The 20,845-nt window shown below is 35.5% G+C and overlaps 1 protein-coding gene across 2 annotated transcripts in view; it reads left to right on the top strand.

Annotated features, from left to right (window-relative positions):
• The window catches only part of brinp3a.1 (bone morphogenetic protein/retinoic acid inducible neural-specific 3a, tandem duplicate 1), a 75,822-nt gene extending 69,187 nt beyond the window's left edge, over nucleotides 1-6,635 (top strand). Inside the window, exon 8 of one of the 2 annotated variants that reach the window (XM_032573037.1) lies at nucleotides 4,881-5,997. In XM_032573037.1, coding sequence (XP_032428928.1) covers nucleotides 4,881-5,997 — 1,117 coding nt within the window. Of the gene's footprint in view, nucleotides 1-4,880 lie in introns of both variants that reach the window. The other variant, XM_032573038.1, reaches the window with a different exon arrangement.
• Nucleotides 6,636-20,845: the final 14,210 nt, after the last annotated feature.

The following is a 20,845-nucleotide window of genomic DNA, read 5'->3' on the forward strand; positions in this document are numbered from 1 at the left end:
TTAACAACATTAGACAAAGGAGAAAAATACTACTTCACAAATCTATAATTTATCAAAAAAAGGAATAATTAATTAAATTAAGGATTATTAGGAGAAAATCTAAATACATCTATTTTGAAATTAGATTTATTGTATTCTTCTTTATGCAAGAAAAACACTGCTTTTGTAAAAACAACTCATCAAGACTGCAGATTTTTCATCTTAATTGTTAAAAGAATGTATGTTTTCTTTGACACTGGTGGAGTTTTTAATGTTTTGCTTAGACAGAGATCTTCAATCCATATTTATGTGGTAAAGTTGCAGCTTCAGGCATAATAGCCAGTGAAATATAGAGCTGATGCACACTTTGCAGTTTTATGAGAATAAATTGCTCTTTTCTTTTTCTAAATTAGTTTTTTTTCCCTTTTACATTCAAGAGTTTTGCTTCATTAACTCTTTGCACCCCAAGCAGTGTTTTGGTATTTGCTCTGTCACACATTTTGTTCCTCGACACAAACAATGTTTTGTTGTTGCTGGATAGAAGAGAGATGATTCATGTTTTCAGATGAACTTGTTAGTGGAAATGGAAAATCTGACTACTATGTAAGCCATTTCTGATGTCAAACAAAAAAGGTAAAAAATTTCTGAAATGTTAAAAATTTCTCATTTATTTTCTATTTGTTAAGAATGTCAACTTTTACATCATGTTACTATAAGAAATCACCAGGCCTCTAATAAAAAGTTTGTGTAATTATTAAAATTTTTAAAGGAAGCATTATTTGAAAAAAAAATAAATAAATTGTCTTAAACCTTGTTGAAGTCCTACCTTAATAGACATTACAGAAGAACTAGAAATTCTGAATTCTTAGTTGTAGTTGGCTGCAGTGAAATATAAATTTATAGCGCTCATTATTGCTTTACTAGATGGAGTAAAAAGTAAGTTGGAGTTGTAGTAAGCAGGATGTAACAGTGCAGTTTTTTTTTCTTAAGTTTAAGCAGGTCTCCATTTAGGACAATAGTCTGGGTATTGGGAGGTTTGAACTACAATCCTCAGTAATTGTCTCGTCTCAAGATCTTTAAAGATAACATAGCATTTATTTCCCATTGGCTACTCATCTTCAGAATGTCCCCTGTTAGGTTATCTTTGTAACACAAAACATTTTTGTTCATACAATTTCCTTAGTAAACTGTCTTTAAACATAAGTAAAACTAAACTTGTGCTATTTGGAAACTACAATTAAAAACAAGGATGTAAAGGTTCAAATAGATAGGATTTTAATTGAAAAAGTTAACAAAATTAAAGTTGTTTGGGTGGTAATAGACAATCAGTTAAACTTGAAAAAGTATATTAAGCATTTAAAATCTAAACTGTCAAGAAATATTTCAATCCTCAATAAAGCAAAACATTTTCTGGATCATAATACACTCCATACTGCTTACTCTGCATTAATCTTACAAAACTCAACTTACTGTTTAGATGGTTAATGTAACAACTACATTACTTCACTGCTGCTGTTGATCATACTATATATAAGAAAAGAGTGCTACGCATTATTCACAAGGTTAGATATCCGCATCACACCAACTCACTTTTCTTGCAGGCCACATTACTTAGGTTTACAGTTTTGTTTAAATTTCACACAGTACAAGTCATGTTTTGTGCAGGACACAACACATGACCAGATAATATATGGAAAATATTTAAGGTTTGAGAAGGAGGATATAATTTTATGAGTAACTTAAATTTTAAAACACTACAGCACATACCATAAAGAGAACCTTTCGTGTATTTATATATGAATTTCAGCTGTGGGATAGTTTAAATGTGAAGCTATAGCAGTGCGAAAACTTAAAATAACTTAAAGCAAAGTATAAAGAAATGGTCTTTGATCAATGTACACTGGGAATGAAGACATGCATTGATTATTAACAGGTTTATATAAAATGTATGGATGGCCATAAATTGATTTTTCTTTGTTTGGATTTAAGAGTTTTACTGAATTTGCAATATAATTCAGTGGTTATTTACTGTTATTTTAACTGTCTGGGATTTTGTTTGAGTAAAGAACAAAATCTTTACTCAAACAAAGATTGAGTAAAGATTTCGATATGAATCGACCAGTTTCGATTCATATTGAAACTGACTGACCAAAAAAAACTTAAAAGGAAAAGGGAGTGGAATTATATAAGAGTTTACTCGACCCACTCCTTTTTGGACACAGAACTGATGAATACAGGCAGAGGGGCCAAAATATTTATTTATGCTTATTTGTTTTCTCTAGCTATATTTATTTTGTTGATTCCTCTTTGTTGTCTTGCTATCTGATTGTTTCGTTTCTTGAAATTGGTCTGAAACTAAATAAACAAATGGAAAAACTGACCTCAAAATATTATCAGTAGGCTAACATTAACAGTTCACAATAGCACATTTTTACATCTTTAAAACCCCTACTGAAACTGGCAGCGTGAACTGAGTGGACTTTAATATTATCACAGCTTGTTTGTAATGTTAGCTTTGCTTCCTAGCTTGTACTGGCAAAGATGTGCAACATGTCTAACATTCAACTTCTCTTAAGCAATCGTGGAGAAATAACGATTTTCACTTTACACTTTGAGGTCAAGTTATCGCTGTTGTATGATTAGAACAAATAAAAAATGTGCTTAAAACATTTTTTTAATCTTGTTTTTATAAAACACATTATTGGGAGACCTAAGCAGGGATACTGACTCGACACCATCTGTGATTTCTTGTAGGTCCAAAGTATGTGACTTTTAAAACAGGGCAGAATATTATTGTTATTGTTGCTCTGTCATAATGTTGGGAGCATTACACACTGATCAAACTTTTTAGGACAGCTATCTCTGGTAATGTGTAGCAAATGACTGTTTCACAATACATTTTCTTAAATTGATGGATTCTCTTCCAGGAAGAAAAATAAGAACTTTAGTTTAATTCCCTTTGGAATGTGTCCTGGTGTTCAGATGTAAATTGACAGCACACTGTGGTAGGGATCAGAGTGATAATGGTACTCAAAGTACTGACCTCCATGTGGCTGTAGAATAGCCTGTGCTGTCTTTGGCATTTCAGGGTATTAAAACTGCATGAGGACAGTGATAGAAATTTTAAGTGGTTTGACTTTTTTTTAGTTTACAGTTAAACTGGAATCAGGCTGATGGTTACATTGAACTAAAGCCTCTGATTACATTGAAGATTATGTGATGAGATGAAGAAAGAGAGTAATTCTTATGCAATTTCTATGAAATCTGCTTTGATATTTTTAAATAATCGCTTTAATTGGGGTTTCTAATGCATTTCATCCAATCCCTTATCTATGTAAGGGTAATTCTCTTGATTCTACCCAACCTTACCAGTTTTTATTAAAATAGTAATTTTAATACTTGAATTTTTAAAACCATCCTATTTAAATCCCGTATATATTCTAAAAAAACACATTCATGGCTCTGTGCTATTATTTTAGTACTGAGGCATCAGGGTCCTTTTCATACGAGGACAAAGCAGGAAAAAAGTATCGTAGGCACAAAAGCTATATGCTCTGCTTTCTGCTGCGCTGTTTGTGTGGAGGTGTCAGAACAGTCATAATGAAGCTCTGCAGGAGAAGTGTGCGCTTTTTTGTCAAATGAATGTTGCTTTTAATGGAACAAGCTATATTGCATCTTCAGGGGAAAATCTTTTTTCCCCCCACAGGTGTAAAATGAATCGCAGGCAGAAAAAAGTTTATGTGTGACATTGATCCAAGTGAAATAAACTAATAGACATAGAGCAGATTGCAGAATGAAAACACAGATTCTCTTTGGCCCATATTGCATGCCCATATTCCATGACTTTGCATGTCCTGCTGATCCAACGCAGTAGTAAGACAGCTTCCTCTCTCTTGCTGTACACAGTTTACACTCTGAAGCCCGGATATGTGCAACATGAGTTTCTGAAAGCGTGGTATTTTTACATTCAGTTCTTACTGACCTATTAAAAACTCTTTCGTAAAAAAAACAAAACACACATGTGTGCTTAATACAAAGCATATTTAATACCTGTTTAAACATTTTTTAAAGGTAATTTAAATCTGACAAACAAGACTTAAACAGATGTAGATTTTAATTTACTGAATATGATTGCTGTTTATGCAACTTTTACTAACTCTTGCTTCTAATTACTCGTATTATCATTCTTACTAAAGAACACAAAATTACAATTTAATCCTCTATCTAACATCAAATTAAAAAAAATATTTGGACTAAGCCAGTAAGATATAACCTACACAGAAACTGCAAGGGATCAAAAGAGATTTCTTGAACATTAGTCTTACTTTGCTGGTATAACACACATTACAAATAGAGGCAGAACTGAAGAAATATGTAGATCCTCAGCCATAAAAGTCGCCTCCCCCTCTATGACATTGTTAGATCAAGGAATGATGTTAGAACTTGCATGGGTTTTGATCTCAAGATTGAAGCATGCAGCCCTGACTTATGTCATCACTTTGCTGGCTTCAGTGATGATCCATATTTTATATTACGATGGGCACCATAAATCAGACTTAATTAGATGGATTTATGCATACACTCAGAAGTGAAGGATATGTCCTTAAAAATAGGTTCATGTTTTACAGGATGGAAGATCTCTTTATAAGGGCAACATGGTTCCTTAATAGATGGGACATATATCTCATTACTGTGATTTCTGGGAGTGTAAAACTGGCCCTACGTAGTTTGTATTCTAAAATATTTGATTCGACTTAATATGCGCTGTCCACTATAGGCAAAACACAAGTATGTATTCAAAACAAGAAAGTGGGTTATGTTTGTGCTTGAATTTGGTTTCTGTTCAAAAATAATAAGCTCTGTTACCCATGTATTCACCTACTGCTCTGGTTCTGTTGCAGGCCATTTGGGTATTGGCTCAGCTACATCCTGTCCATCATGTACTGCAGTGAAAACAACCACCTGGGTTCCTACATGGAGGAGACCCGAAGCTGCTCCTGCCCGTACGAGCATCCCCCCTGCCAGAGTGTGATCCCATGCACAGTAGGGGAGGGCTCCTCGTGCGCATCCTGCTCCTATGAAAATCGCTCCCGCTGTGCCACATGTAATCAGGGCTACATGCTGAGCCAGGGCGTGTGCCGCAACGAAGTGCCAGACTCCACTGACCATTACATCGGCTTTGAGACTGACCTGCAGGACATGGAGTTGCGCTACCTGCTGCAGAAAAGAGACAACAGAATCAGCATTCATGGGATCTTCGTCAGCAATGATGTCAGGCTGAATAACTGGTTTGACCCATCATGGAGAAAGAGGATGTTGCTGACTCTAAAAAGTAATAAATACAAATCAAACCATGTCCACATGCTCCTGGGCATGTCTCTGCAGATTTGCCTTACCAAGAACAGCACACTTGACCCCATGCTCTCTGTCTACATCAATCCTTTTGGGGGGAGTCACTCAGAGAGTTGGATCATGCCCATTGACCAGAACAACTACCCAGACTGGGAAAGGACTAAATTAGATCTTCCCTATGACTGTTACAACTGGACTTTGACTTTAGGCAATAAATGGAAAACATTTTTTGAGACTGTTCACTTCTACCTACGGAGCCGCATCAGAGGGCCTTCAGGCAATGGAAATGGAAGTGTATATTTTGAACCACTGGAATACCTGGAACCGGGCCAAAATCTGGGCTACATGAAGATCAACAGCATCCAGGTCTATGGCTACAGCATGCACTTTGACCCAGAAGCAATCCAGGACTTAATTTTACAGCTGGACTACCCGTATACTCAGGGATCGCAGGACTCGGCCCTGCTGCAGCTGCTGGAGATCCGGGATCGGGTCAACAGGCTTTCCCCACCTGGAGCTCAGCCTCTGGATCTATTTTCTTGTCTGTTGCGGCACCGGCTCAAATTGTCCACAACAGATGTTACCAGAATCCAGGCAGCATTGCAGACTTTCAGTGCCAAGCAGCCAAACTCCATTGAATATGAAACAACCAAATTATGTAGCTAGTAAGTTGGCTGGTGGCCAGATGCACAGATGGAGCAGTTATCACACAGGCCTATCAATAGCGAGGAGCAATTCTAAAGCAGTGCAATGGACATTTTGGTGGACTTTGTAATTGACATGACTCTCAACTCCACGTCTGAGATTCTCATATCAACTTTTCCTATAAATTTGTATAACATCTTAGAAGTGAATAGGTTTTCACCATACATGCCTCATTACTCTTTATGAAAAGGTTTTGCCATTCATGTTATGAATTCAAAGCTTCGTTGTCATATTTTACCAATGTGCTAAAATTTGTAGATTGTAGAAACCTGATTCACTTGCACACATAAAACAGAAACATTATGCTGTCAAAGAATAATCCGACCAGTCTTATTATTTTACAAAAATAATCTCAATACCAGCGTGGTTTAATTTGGCATTGCATTGATTTGTTATTTATTTTGGTGTTTCTCTCATCACAAAAATAGTAGTTTTCATTTTATTATGCATCGATGGGGCATGTCTTTTTACTTGTTTTTTTTTTTTAAACTTTCCAAACAAGCATCGTCACTTTTTTTCTAGTCTACAACACATTTTTGTAAGAAAATGCTAAATAGATGCTGTATCATGCAGATTTCTTGAAAGATACAATATAACAGGTTCACAATGTGTTACAATATAACAGGTTCACAATGTGTTACATGTGCTTTTATTTTTATAATGCTGTTGTTTGTGAAGCAAATGATATGACAACATTGTCTATAAAATGTACAGTAAAATTTGTTAATACACTAAATAAAATACATTTTTATGTGTGGTCTATATCAATTTTGCGTGTTTTAAAAACTGGCTTTTGCTCCATATTGTTAAAAAGAGTGGAGATAAGAAGCATGTACATAAAATCAGGCCAAGTTTTTGCAAAAACAATAAATTTGACTTTGACTTCACTTTGCCATGTACAGACATTTCAAATATGCAACTCACACAGTACTGAATGTCCTAACTTGAGGTTTTTAAATAGTGTTTTTAGAGGTCGGAAAGATTATAGAACAATTGACTTTTAGTCTTAAAACCAAAAAGTAAATTGTTTGTTGTAAAATCATCCCAACCTTTGCTGAGGAGCTGGAAGCGGTGGCTGGGGAGAGGGAAATGTACACGTCTGCTGAAACTGTTGCCCCTGTGACCTGGTTCCAGATAAGCAGATGACAAGTAAGAGTACAACTGATTTTTAATATGCAGAATAGAATGCAAACGTTTGAACTTATTAAATTCCTAAAACCCACACAGAAGAAAAATATATTTTCACTCAAATATAAACATATTTGCGAGAAATATGTTTCACTCAAATATGAGTGAAGGATATTCACTCGTAACACTTGAGTGAATGCTAACACTTGTATTGTAGCCTTGAACAAGATCATGTCATATTTCTGGATGTATTTGACCACTTTTTTTGGCAGAATTACTAAAGCTGATTTAGATTTTCTATAACAATAAACTTATTTACCCAATTCTTGTTTTTTTAAATAAACAAAGCTTTAAATCTAAACCTTTAAAAACCTAAAACATAATGTGATTTCATGAGTGTATGTAAGATTTTTATCAGCAATATAAAGTCCCACACAAAGTATATTTTTAAGATATGATTCATAAGTTCACTCTGTACATTTATCAAAAACTTTCAATGCCTCTCTCTTTATAGCAACTCTTCAAGTACATCACACAAAAATAAAAATGAGTAAATGTGAAACAGAAAAATAAAATATTAAGAAAGAGTTAATAAAAACTAACAGAAAAGGGAAATGGCAGAAGGAATTGCATTTAGAGACTGTACAACTCCTTATAATTGTTAAGTGAAATGTCTAATGAATGTATGTCAGATAGCTTAAGTTTTTTGTGAAGGAGAAAAACATAATAACAAATTAGATAATAGCAAACTGCAGCTAATATGTAGTACCAGAGATTGAAGCAGTAAATTTGGTGCTCTGTTGTAACAAAACATTGCTGGGTTTTAGATGTCTAAGCTTCAAATTTTTGTTGATGGCTGCTTGGGGGCAGCGGGGAAGACACAAGGATCAAAGCCTTTTATCTCAGGTGTGTCTCACAGTGGTTTGTACTCTGTTGTAATTTGTAGAGGTTTATGTCTTATTCTAAGCCATGAAATAAAAGCATTACTTTTTGTCTCCAGGTGCTTTGTGCTACAAGTATTATGCTCTTCACAAAACCATTTGCAGGGACCTCTCTGATGTTTAAACATTTCATAGTAGAAAAGCAGTCAATGTGGAAAAGCTGGTTCAGAAACTGAGTTTGCCCAGAAAATTACAGATTATAGGCTCCGAAGGCAGTGAAGCTTCACTCTAAAAGTTTTCTGAAAAATATTAATGGCTTCTTTATGTTAAAATAGTGGACGGATAATAATAAAATTGCAAAAGGACTAAAAGAAACTTTAAAACAATGTTTTAGCAAGTGTCATAACTAACATTACTGCAACCTCAAAAGCCATTTGAGATCGACTATTGTATTATGACCAATCTACAAAATGCAGTTGCAGTGAAGCATTGTAAGATTTAGTCCTCTAATGGAATCTTCAATCTTTTCAGGAAAACAAACTAATTTGGCAGTGAAATCAGATTGTTTCTTTTCCGTCCTCATATCCGAGTTAATCCCCTGTAACACAGTGACACTGCAATTACACTGTAGCACCAGGGGGTTTCCCCCTTCCGACATCTAATGGAATACAACATATGCTCCACCATGCCTTACAATGTCTAGTATTGTGCTATTGTTTATTTATTTTTCTATGCTGACTTAGTGAAAATTAGTCAAGCATTATAGCTATAAAAAGTAACATCTGGATGAGTTGTTTTGCTCTATTTGAAAGACTAGGGAAAGTAACTTCTTTTTTGTCAAAAGAAAGAAATGATCATTTTGATCTACACTGTGGACCAAAATGAAAACAGGGAAATAAGCATGAAGTGATTTTTTTCTAGTTTAGCTCACTAACCTCCATACTATCTTAACCCAAAATTACACATAACCCTGGCAGATTCTGGTTTTAAATTGTGTCATTAGTCTAAGAATCTTACTTCTTTCAAAAGATAATAAAGCAATGTAGAAGCTGTATTAGTTTAAAAATATATTTTTCATTAAATGATATTTCAATAATTATTTACACACTTCAGAATATCTGAGGATAAATCTTGGAATTCGAGTAAACAAAATCCTTCTTATAGTTGAACACAAATGTTGTGTATGTTTCCACTGGAGTTTTTACCCTTCATTTTTGGTAATAGGTTCCAAATTTGTGGTTGGAAGGGCTCCCCGTCAACACCCCAACTTATATTTAATGTAATCAAAGCATATAGACATGGCAAAGTTGTCAAACTTCAAAGCAAGCAAAGTCAGTTTAAAAGACTAAAATGACATTTTTACCCATAACTACTTCTATGGTGTACAGAGAATGGTCCTAAAAAAGTTATAAGCATCTAATAAGCACATACTGTAGGTACCTGATCATACCTGAGTATTGTTGCTGATCCTGTCCACCACCTTTATGGCCACTGTATAATCATACTGTCATGACTAAGATACAGCAACTTGTCTCAAAGCTCAAATAATCTTAAGCATTTAACACTAATGATGTCCAATCTTAAAGCTCATAACAATTCTAATAACCTGCATAAAAATATATAAGTATTATCCAACTATATTGTGCTTAATTACAATCATTCCATTGGTTTGTGACCGTCTTAAAAATTTTTGATTATTTTATACCTTCACAGGACAAATGTACCGTCATCCATCCCAACAAGTGGAGCAACTGACTGAACAGTCAGATCCTGAACTAAATAATTTTTCTACAATAATACAATACAAAATATGGTACACAGAATACATGCTTATTTTGAAATGCATTAGTAGTATTATAAGTATATCTCCACCAGTTAGGCTTGCCTTTCCTCCCCATTGTTCTGTTGTTTTACCCTAACGTAGCTTAAAATGGAGAACAAATAGTATGGCTCTTTTGAATATGTACTTCATAGGTCAGCACACAAGCTGCAATCAAATAAAATACTCAAAGTGACCTCTGAAGTTGCAGCTCTTACTTCAGCAGAAAGAAAGCATTTTTCATAATGCTGAAAATGTGACACTAAAACATAATGTTAGAGGATAAAAGGGAAAGAGCACAGTCTGCGCGGAATATAGTGGGTGAAGGTGACAATATAATTATTATCTCAATGCCAGATTCGCAGAGAAAAGAATCCCCCTGAAAGTTGCAGTAGGCGGTGAGACATGATATCCCAGGCTGGCAGAGGCTGCTTGTGACTTTTAGAGAAACCCAAATGAAAAAGTGCAAGTTGTTCAGTTTACATTAACATTTTATATTAACTTTCAGAGACATCAAGGAGATTTTGAGGTCATTAACATTCATGTGACATACCTACACTGAACTTGAGATGAATGTTTTGAGAACAAATGTTTAGTGGTATAAATTATTTTTATGCACAGTATGCTTCCTTGCCAGAGGGCGTAAGTGAATCTAATTTAGCAGCAATAAAACTAAATTAATGGACTACAAGCATTGGAGCACATAAAGAACTAATTCCATCTGAAAGTAGCTTTAACAGAAAGAATATGTAATTGCAAAAGAGGTCTATAAAAATAGTGATTTGGTCGGCCAAATGCAAATGTGTTCTTACGTCTCTGCTCTGCTAACTTGTTCAGCCACGACACAAAAACATATGAGAAGCACGTTCTCTCAAATGGTCAGATTTTTTACAGCAGTCAAGAGAATACCCAAGTAGAGAGATGAAAACTTCCAAAGATGTAACTTATAAATGAGTTTTAGCCTGTTTAATTAATGTAAAAAAAATCAGATGGATTTGGTAAATTTAGATCAATATTATGCATAAGAATTTTAAACAATCTCTTGTATAGATCATAAAGGGCCTTGTGAGATCTTTGACAAAAATAAGCTGGATAACGTCGAAGACCTATCTATGACCGAGTCAGGCCTGCAGCATTATGTGTTTCACTGAGGATCCAATACCTGACTCCATTGTCTCTCTGCTGGTCTTTCTGACCATACAAGCAAAGATTTCAAGAGCAAAAGCAAAGGGGGTAGACTTTGCCCCCCCAAAGGGGGGTTCACTAGCAGTGCTTGTGAACAACAGAGGGTGTTTTGGCAACCTCTTACATACCACCATCAGCAGTTGTCAACACCACATGTATTGTAATCATCTCAGTTTTTGCTAAGGCCTGTAATACTGACTACTACAGAAGATCCTTCCTACCACAGCCATTGGCATCTACAACCACTTTGAATAAACTTGTGTAATATGAGCTACAGAAACATTTAATTTTCCTTTAGGATTAATTAAGTAATTTTGAATTTAATTAAATTTAAATCAGCAATTAACCTAAGCTCAATAGTGTTTACATACTTATCACAATAGGTTGTGGACTCCTTTCTGAGATAACAATGTGTTATGTGGAAGGAGAGTCAAGTCTTATTAACTTATATCATTCTTGCCTTTAAAGTATGCTTTCATTTTGACACCCATAACAGAAAGAAACAAAAACACTGCATCTACTGTAACCACAGCAGTGATGCCTTGTCTTGAGGAGCCTTGCCTATGCAGCTCTACAATTTTGTCATGTTTAAAGACAAAGTATTTCAACCTTTGTTATCAAAGGGTCATGGCCATGTCTATGTCTGACAGATGATGACTTTTTTAAGGCTAATGAGCTTAAACTGTTAAGTAGCTCATAAACATTTAACAGTTTAAGAACAGAGTTAAAATTTAATTTACTTTTTGCTTACTCTAAAGTTTTTGTCTTTCTGTACTGTTTCCCATTTGGAAGTGGCAAAGAACTTCCTTTTCGTGTTCAACATTGTGGTGCACCACCAGGTTACAGAAGCACTCATGGCCTAAATCACAGGGGGGTCGGAACCCCAGCTCAGAGTGTGGGAGTCAAGAACAGAAGAGAATAGATAGAAATTGACAAAAAGTTATGCCTTTGTTTCTTACCGTCTTCAATGTAGAGCCTTTAAAACCACAAAATAAAATCTAAATATTTGTCTATATAAACTCTCGTGCTTATTCCCCAGATATTAATTTCTTGTTTGTTCTCAGTTACCCAGGACATGTCAAAACTAAAAAAGGCTTAAAAATAAAGCAACTTAACTGTCATGAGGTGAAGTGGTAGGCGGTGAGGGAAACGCAGCAGACCCAAGGTTGAAGTGAAAATGATGAGTTTAATGGTGAGAATTATCCAAAAAATGACATGGTCCAAAGCACAATCCTAAACAGTCCAACTACCAGGCAGCACAGCTGAGCAAAGGCAAGGGGTCAACACCGGTAACAACTGGTGAAACGAATGGACGGAGAGACTCGCTAGAAAGCCGTGCGACAACAACACTGAATACACAGCTTAGACAAGGACCCGGCGAGGAACAAAGAACACAGGTGAGGTTAAATACACAGAGGGTAATCACGGAAACAAGACACACCTGGGAACAATTAAGGGGAGACAGGACAACAGGGAGACTCAGAGACACAGAAACTCAATATAAACACACAGAAAACTCAAATCTTGACAGTAACAAGTTATAATTTAAATAACAAATGACTTGTATTGGGAGCCATTTCAATAAATCAATGTTTATGAGGAATTTTATTAAGAGGAGTTACTCATTAAAGCTTTTGTATTTAAAACCTTAAATTTTTGTAAATGTGTAGCATAGATTAGATGCAGTCAGATCAATCTGCAGTCAGATTGAACAAAACTCGTATCTAAGCAAAATTTGAATTTTAGTTTTACTTCTCTGCAGGCTGCTTACTGAGAATAAAACATGTTTGATATGAATTATTAGTCATTTTTGGTCCTGCAGCTTGAGTGTGGTTTAAAAACTTTTTAAACCACATTTTACATTACATTTCAATGGAACCTCGCCGACCCCCCCAAAATTGCTCTTAAGAAATTTTCCTGTTTATGGTCCCCCCCAATAATGAGATGGAATTTATGCTTGTTAGAATAATTTTATTATCATTGCTACATTAGTAGTGTTACTAGGATTATCTATTGCTTAAGTGTGAACATGTGTTCACATGAGGACAGAGATGACCTCCTTTTAACCCTTAAAACATGTTCTTTGAAGATGGTCTTCTGAGAGTTTTCCCTAGTCGTAAACCTGTGTTTGTTTATACTCTGTGCCCCCTACTTAGCAATTCCTTAGTCGTAAAACCTTACCTTTGTTATGTGTTAGTTCCTGAGTGACTGCTGATCTTATCAGTACCAGCCCCCTTTCTTTTGTCTTGTGTTAATAAAAGGCAAGTTCTACTGCAGAGTTTCAGAACACATGGTGAGCTGTTCAGAGGAGCAGTTCGCTGTGTCTTCTCCTTTTGCAAAAGCTTGGTTGAAAACTCAAACGTTGTCTGTGGTTCTTTCTTTGTACTTTAGGTACACAATAATACCTATCAATGCCCTTGGAAGCACTGATCATGGCAGCACAGGAGCAGGCCTTATGCACCAGAGCAAAAGAAGCCCAGAGCTACCAGGCAAGATTCCAGGTGCAAGTTGTGCAAAGAGGTTCCAGGAACTGATTAGCTTGCATTCCCTAATAAGAGAATAGCATATTTGTTGTAAAGCTCCTCCAAGGTTTTTCTTTTTTTAAACATCGCTTTGGTGTCTGAATGAAGTACAGACTTGTTTTGTAGCACTAGTGACCCTTATTGACAGTAATCAGAAAGGAAATGGGGAGAAAGAGAGTGGTGTAAGGCATGCTGCAAAGCTCTTAAAGAATCAACACCAAAACAGCTGCATCGAGGACTTTACCCTGTGGATATGAGGTGGCCATTCGACTGCTGCACCAAGCAACACACCCAGAGTCCATTTCCAATTTTGACAAGAATATATGTATATTTGAGTGAGTCTGTTCATATATATCAATGTTTCCACATTTTTATGGGCTCTAGCTATGCATTAAAAACCTCGATAAGTATTGTTGATTTTGAAAAGCAATTTCAAATCAATTGCATTCAAAATTGATTTAAATGCAATTTTGAATGCAATTGCAATTGCATTCAATTGCATATGAATGCAAACTTTCCCAACTGTCACTGGGAATGTTACCCAATGAAAATTTCTCCAATGAAATTTTCATTGGGAGAAAGCTCCCAATGAAAGTCGAATATTGTTCTGTCCTTTTTAAAGAATGCCTCAATAGTTTACCTGTCAGCTTTCTATGGGGGAATTTTCTTTCATTCTATAAACTAGTGACTGCTGGCCTTTTAAGAAGAATGTCATGTTTAACTGAGAGGCAAGAACAACTGTGACATGATATGTTATAATGGATGTGTTTGCACTGATCCTTAGTGCAGTTTGCTTAGTGAATGCATAATAATAATAATAATAATAATAATAATAATAATAATAATAATAATAATACATTAAACTAAATGAAGCTTACACCACATATAGTACATGTCAGTGAGTGACAAAACCAGCCTTATGTTGTGTGTACTATTACTGATCTCACTGTTAACTCAAACAGTAAACCATGAGATAATAAAAATGGTGTTTCCAGTGTTGTGTCAGCATGAGGCTAAGTTGTAGTGTATGGAGCACTACAACTTAGCCTTTCTGCCTGCCTTCCAATATTGACTTCATAAATCGTTTTTACACAGACTTAACTATACTAAATACAAATATTACAACAAATACATGGGTAACATGTTTAATCTTTGCTCAAAATGTGTTTCTTTTTTTATGTTGTTCATGTAAAATGACCTTGAGAGTCTTGCTTGTAAATAAAATGTATTATTATTATTACTATTATTATTATTACTACTACTATTATTATTACTATTATTAATAAATGTAAGTTATCAATTGTATGCCTTTGATTGAACGTTGTATATTAAATAAAAGCATTAAACGTCTGTGACCTATGCACATAATTGTACTTAAACTTTCGACAGTACCTGTATGTAAGCCAAGGTATGTCTGTGAAAAACAACAAATTCCAATTAAGTCTTGAGCTAAAGACTAAAGATCTAGGAATATTATGAGCCTTCAAAAAAATGAAAAATGGGTTGTATAAGAAAGGTCATTTTGCTGATTGCTTAATTATAAAAAAAAATATCTCTTTTTTTGCCAGCTTCATTTGATTTCCTAATGTTTTCTCTTTTTTTAATATTTTGAAGTAAATCTGAACACAGACATTGTGGGATTTATATGTTTCTTTAAGTTGCTTGCAAATCCTTTCTAATCCAAAGCTTGTCGCTTTCTTTTTCTGCCTTCTTATTCAATGCCAGCATTGTGGTGGTGAAATTCTAGGCCTCCAGAGACTCAGTGCCAACCCAAAACACACCCACTTTTGACTAAACCAAATCGCTTTACTGTTTATGAAAATACCGCTTGTGATGTGTTCACAGTTTCTGTCTTCGTATTCAGACACATTACACAACCAGTCGTTCCATGCTTCTTTAAAAAATTGAGAGGAAAACAACAAATGCTGCTGTTCTGAAATTGCTTTGTATTTAATAAAAATGATAACAGATATCATGAAAGGCATATTTCACATCAAACTTTAAAGAGATTTGGAATCTTCAATGTGAAAATTGAGTTATTTTTGTTGCGAGGTTAAAAAAATATGTCAGCTGCAGCAAAACACTCTTAAGCCGTATAGTCCTTAATTCTACTCAAAGTCTCTTTTTGATCCCTTACTTAAGAGAACAGCCTGTGAGGTTTGAAAGAACAAAATTACGGTCACAAAATGATGCTAACCTATTTTTTTTAGACATCTTTCTGAACATCACAGTTTGCCCTTTTGCCCAGCCCAGTTAAGCATGCCAGGAAAAAAAGAAGAACTTTTTGTCCATTTTTATTCCAATTGCTTACGATAGCATGAGTGCAGTGGTTTCCTCTGGGGCCTAGAAATGCTCATTTGAAAAATCGCCCAGACGTGCATGGAGGTTGCCAACCTCAATTTTTGATGCAGTAGCTCATTTCATGTGTCTTCCTCACGAGTCACAGCCTGGCCCCACCAGAGGCCTGGTTACAGCAGACTGCCAATTATAAGGGCCTCCTGCTACACCTGCCTGCTGCTGCCCTGTGGATGAGTCTGCAGCCCTACTCTGGGCCAAATGGCCATCTAAGGTGATGTCCTGTTGAAGTTCAACTTTGAGCTGATGGAAATGCTGAAAGGGATTTCAGGGTTTTTTAATTTTCTAGATAAAATATGGAATTTTTTTCTTTTTTTGAGAATCATCAAGTAATATTTCAAATTAAATTTAAATTTGAAATTAATTTAATACTGTGCGTATGCTTGGAAAGCACCATTTGGCTTTTGTAAATATAAAATAATATTATCTCCAATTAAAAATGTACATTTTTGGAATGTTATTTGGCACCACTGGCCAAATTTAAAGCTGAATGCATTGTCACCATATAAATAGCAAGAAAAAACATTACATATTATGGTTAAAGAATTGTTTAACTGAAGTGGTGGTTTTGGTTTATGTTTGATCATCTTCTTGTGGTTTATCTACATTCTGTAGGTATTGCTTTATTTAGTTCTTTTCTGTTAACTGTTGTTACTAAGGTTTTGACATATTTGTTCATTCCTTTGTCTCTTAGTTTAATCTTGTGTTCTGTTTCTTGTATATTTGAATGTATTTTTCTTTGAATATTGTCAGGCTTTTTCTATTTGGTTCCCAGATCCTTTGAATCTTAATTCAGCTCATTCTGTTAATTAGTTTCCTCCCTCAGTTTCTCTGCCTTCTCCTTGCCACAGCTGTACTAAATTATCTCTCATTAGTTCATCTGGTTCTTCTATGACTTTTTACCTGTGGGACTCTCCAGAACCTAGCTGATGGATCAAGCTGCAGAAGAAGGAATTTAGGAAAGGACCCTGTCATTTCCCCTGCTGTTGGACAAAATGTAGCTGGAGGCAGCTTTCAGTGGATTTGAGTTTGTGTTGGATGCTTTTTTAGTTGGCCCAAGGAGCTTCCTGTGGTTGCATTGAGGATTGTGCTTTCATTATCATCCCAATCCCCAAGAAATGTACCATCATAGAGTTAAATGACTACAAGTCTGTCATCCTGATATCTGTGGCCATAAATTCGTATTATGTTTATGGATACTTCTGCTTGGACTTACAATTTTTTAACAGGACGACTGGTGCAGCTGGTGGTTACTGATACCTGTCTTTGCTCTCAAGTATCACAAAATCGGTCTTGCAAGCAGCTGGAATAAAAGTACACGTGTGTTTAACCAAAATGTGCTTTAAGTTACTTATACATGATGTCGATCATGTATAAGCATAATGATCATGATCCAGATTTACCCTCAGTGCTAGGGCAGAACAAAAAAAGAAAATCTCCCCTTTTTCTGGCTTGTAGTGACTGTAGTTCACACTCTCTGAATTACAGCATGGAGTATAATCTATTTTCTTTAAAAAATTCCTGTTTCTTTCAAAATGTTTAATTACTCCAAAGAGTAAATCACTTAAGCTCTTTTGGATTCCCTAAATCTTAACTTATTCTTAAGATTTTTTGGGAAAAAAATAGGTGTCTCTAAGTAAGGGCACTTGTTTGTCCTCTGAAAAAGAAGCAAAGGTAACTTAATGTAGATAATCCTTAATCAGTCTTTCACCACTGTAAAACATATTGTCTATTGTAATCAGATCATCAATAACATATGTTAGAGCTAGGTCCTTGGGAACCGAGCAAAACTGGAGAAGTTGTGTTTATTTCAAGCGTAGCTGATCTAAATCGCACAGTTCTAATAGTTTCAAAAGCTTATAAATTGTTCAAACCTATGATTTTGCAGCAAGATAAAAATTGCATAAAGAACCGATATATTCCCAGAACATATTGAAGAGTGTATCATTTCTTGAACCATAGGATGATGCTTGAAATATTTATGGATTAATATCCCTGTAAATCTACTGTATGGATTTTTCTGTCTATATTTTAATAATTTTTACATGCAGTAAATACCAGCAGCCTAAAGAATGCTGTTAAAAAATTTCTTAGACTGCTCATGACTTCTACAGAGTCTGTCAACATCTCCAAACAATATGAATTCATGCTGTTTGTCATATAACCCTAGACCTTTCCTCGAGGGTGTTTTGCCATTTATGACAGGATTTCTTCTCTCCATCTAAAGCTCCATTTCTCTTGCACTTTCTATTTCTTTAATATATGTCCTGACTTGCGGGCACTTTCTCATTATTCCTATCCTGATATCTGCCACTGTTAATGAGTGGAGGGACTGGAAGTGCAGGTTTTGAGCATTTGGATTAATGTGGGTGCTGCACCAGGGAAGTTTGGGAATAATGCACGCTCTCACAGTTCATTACAGTGGATATATGACATTTTAAGGCTGTGAGACGCCAGGCTAATGATGTTCTCTGGTAAACACTGGAGACTGCCAGCCACTGCACCTGAGAACGTTCCTCTAATAGCAGCAATGTCAGTATGGTGACAGGTCCACTTCCTCTTCAATGACTGTACCTGTGCTATTTTTTTTTCTTTTTGGTACAGCATCTTGCATTAAAATTCACTTTGCCTCACAAGATTTGCAGTCAGTTGCTTTAAAATGTTACCATTTAGTTATCAGCATGATAGGGAGGTGAAAACATTGGACACTGTGTTCCAAGTTAAAGGACATATATTTACTTCATTTGTAAGTTGTCTTGACCAGTGTGCAAATGTTGAAGCCATTAGATCTATCAAGAATGATTAATTACATTGACTTTTATTAATTTGTTCATTTAAACCAATGATAAAAATCATCTGACAATGCTATTTTAGTTTCTTCTAAATTAAAGAATGTAGTAAGTGAATTGAATGAAGTTTCTATGTTTTACTATGTAGTGGCAAAGTGTGCTCGGACTGTAAACAGGTGCACTATGTCATCTTGCAGTGTGACATTGTAAATATGTCACATATGTAAATCTATAGACATTTTTTAAAAAATTTTTTAAAGAGCACTACTCAATGAGTGGCATGCCCAGTTCATCATGCAGATCAACCATTATTAAACAGGGTTGAACAAAATCAACTTTGGTATTACCAAAATCACAAAGGAATATTTATCCTTTCAACAAGAAAAATAATTACATTCGACATCTTTCACAGCGTCAACGTATTTAGAAGCTGTCACAGCATCCAAAAAGATTTATGTCACATTGCTTACCAATATATAAGTCAGTACCTTATCCTTAATTTGACTCTTGATTTAAACGTAAAAACTTAAATAATTTATTGTACATACACTCACTCTTTTCTCTAACCGTTTCGTCATCTCCAGTGTACCAGCAAGCAGTGAACCGGGATCTGGTTACACATCCATCCAGTGATGGGCATGTGGGTCTTTGAAGGAAATTGAATATTCACAATCAGTTTAAAAAGGCAGCTTAAATTATACATTTTTTAAAATAGAATTTTTTTTCTCAAAACAAGCCATTTTATCCCTAACAGCTTTATATCAATCGTTTTTGTGGGTGAAGTTAAAGAAAGTTTAATAATCTGCATTAAGAAAAAACCCATAGTATGTTCTTAGAAAGAAAATGTGTATATTGTGGAAAAAAAAAGAAATATATACTGTATACTGTACTGTACTGTATATATATATATATATTGTCAAGAAAACTGGCATAGGGTGTGAGATCTTTCCGGGTGCATGCAGAAAAGGTACATAGAGGCCTGAGAAAAAATAAGTAATCTTGTAGTTTGATTAAAAGTTGATTAAGTTGAATATGAATGAATATAATTAGTAAAATGACTACACATAATCACATAATAACCTTCTGAAATGTATTGCTGAACTATGATCTGTAATAATTCCTGTAATGATTTAACTATGGAATGATTATGGTAAATGATTTATGGTTGATGAATTATAATAAGTAAGACATGTGATCAATTATTAACTGAGGATTAAAACTTGTGATAATTTGAAGTCAATGTTCAAATGGGTTTAATACAGGTTGAATGTGTTTAATGATTGTAACAGATGGAAAAGTGAGTTAGAGAAAGAAGAGGAACTTATGGGTGAGGTCCTGATAACAGGAAATGTCGCAAGCAGTTCTGAACAGATGGCCAAGGCGCACAGGATGGGTGGTGCGGTGAGTTTGGCTGAGGCAACGGGGAATGGGGAAGTACGGGAACTTCCACTACGGTCAGCAAAAACAGGTGGGGAAATGTGGGGACTTTTCCATGAGAGACAGCAGATGTGAAGAAAGTCACGTAGACCAAACCTCCCCATACACACACATGGTGGAGAAATGTATAAAAACGGGCTGAAAAGAGGAACCAGTTGTTCCCAGTCCGGCGGTGCAGAAGAAGAGACAACCTGCAGGAGCAGATTGAGCTACGGACCGCACTTCAGAACCACGGGGGAGCTCGGACTTCACACCGCTAAGAAAGGACTGGGTCCCATCGCCCCATCTCTGGTTCTTTATTCGACCGTTGGTCTCGTCTCAACCCAGCAATTTCAAACTCTGCAACAAGACTTGGAGGAAGGACAAAGGTCCCTCAGGGATGAGGAACTGGGTTTTGCAAAAGGATTCGGACCCGTTCTGCTTTGTTCCTTTCTAAGGAGGGTTTTTCCACACAAGGCAAAGACCTCAACCAAGGATGCTAGAAATTACTGTTGCCAAAAGATCCACCATCGTCTGGGTATGAGTTGAATCTGCTCATTTAAATTCCATTTCAGAAAGTGCGACTTGAGTTAGGGAAAGGAGACAGGGTAGTAGGATTGTACATGTAAATTTTATTACACTGTTTTGAACTATATACGATTGATTATTGATTTGTATGTTGCATATCCCTGCTTAAGCTTGCTTAATAAATTT

The sequence above is a fragment of the Xiphophorus hellerii genome, chromosome 9 (assembly GCF_003331165.1).
Source record: "Xiphophorus hellerii strain 12219 chromosome 9, Xiphophorus_hellerii-4.1, whole genome shotgun sequence".
Lineage (NCBI taxonomy): Eukaryota > Metazoa > Chordata > Actinopteri > Cyprinodontiformes > Poeciliidae > Xiphophorus > Xiphophorus hellerii.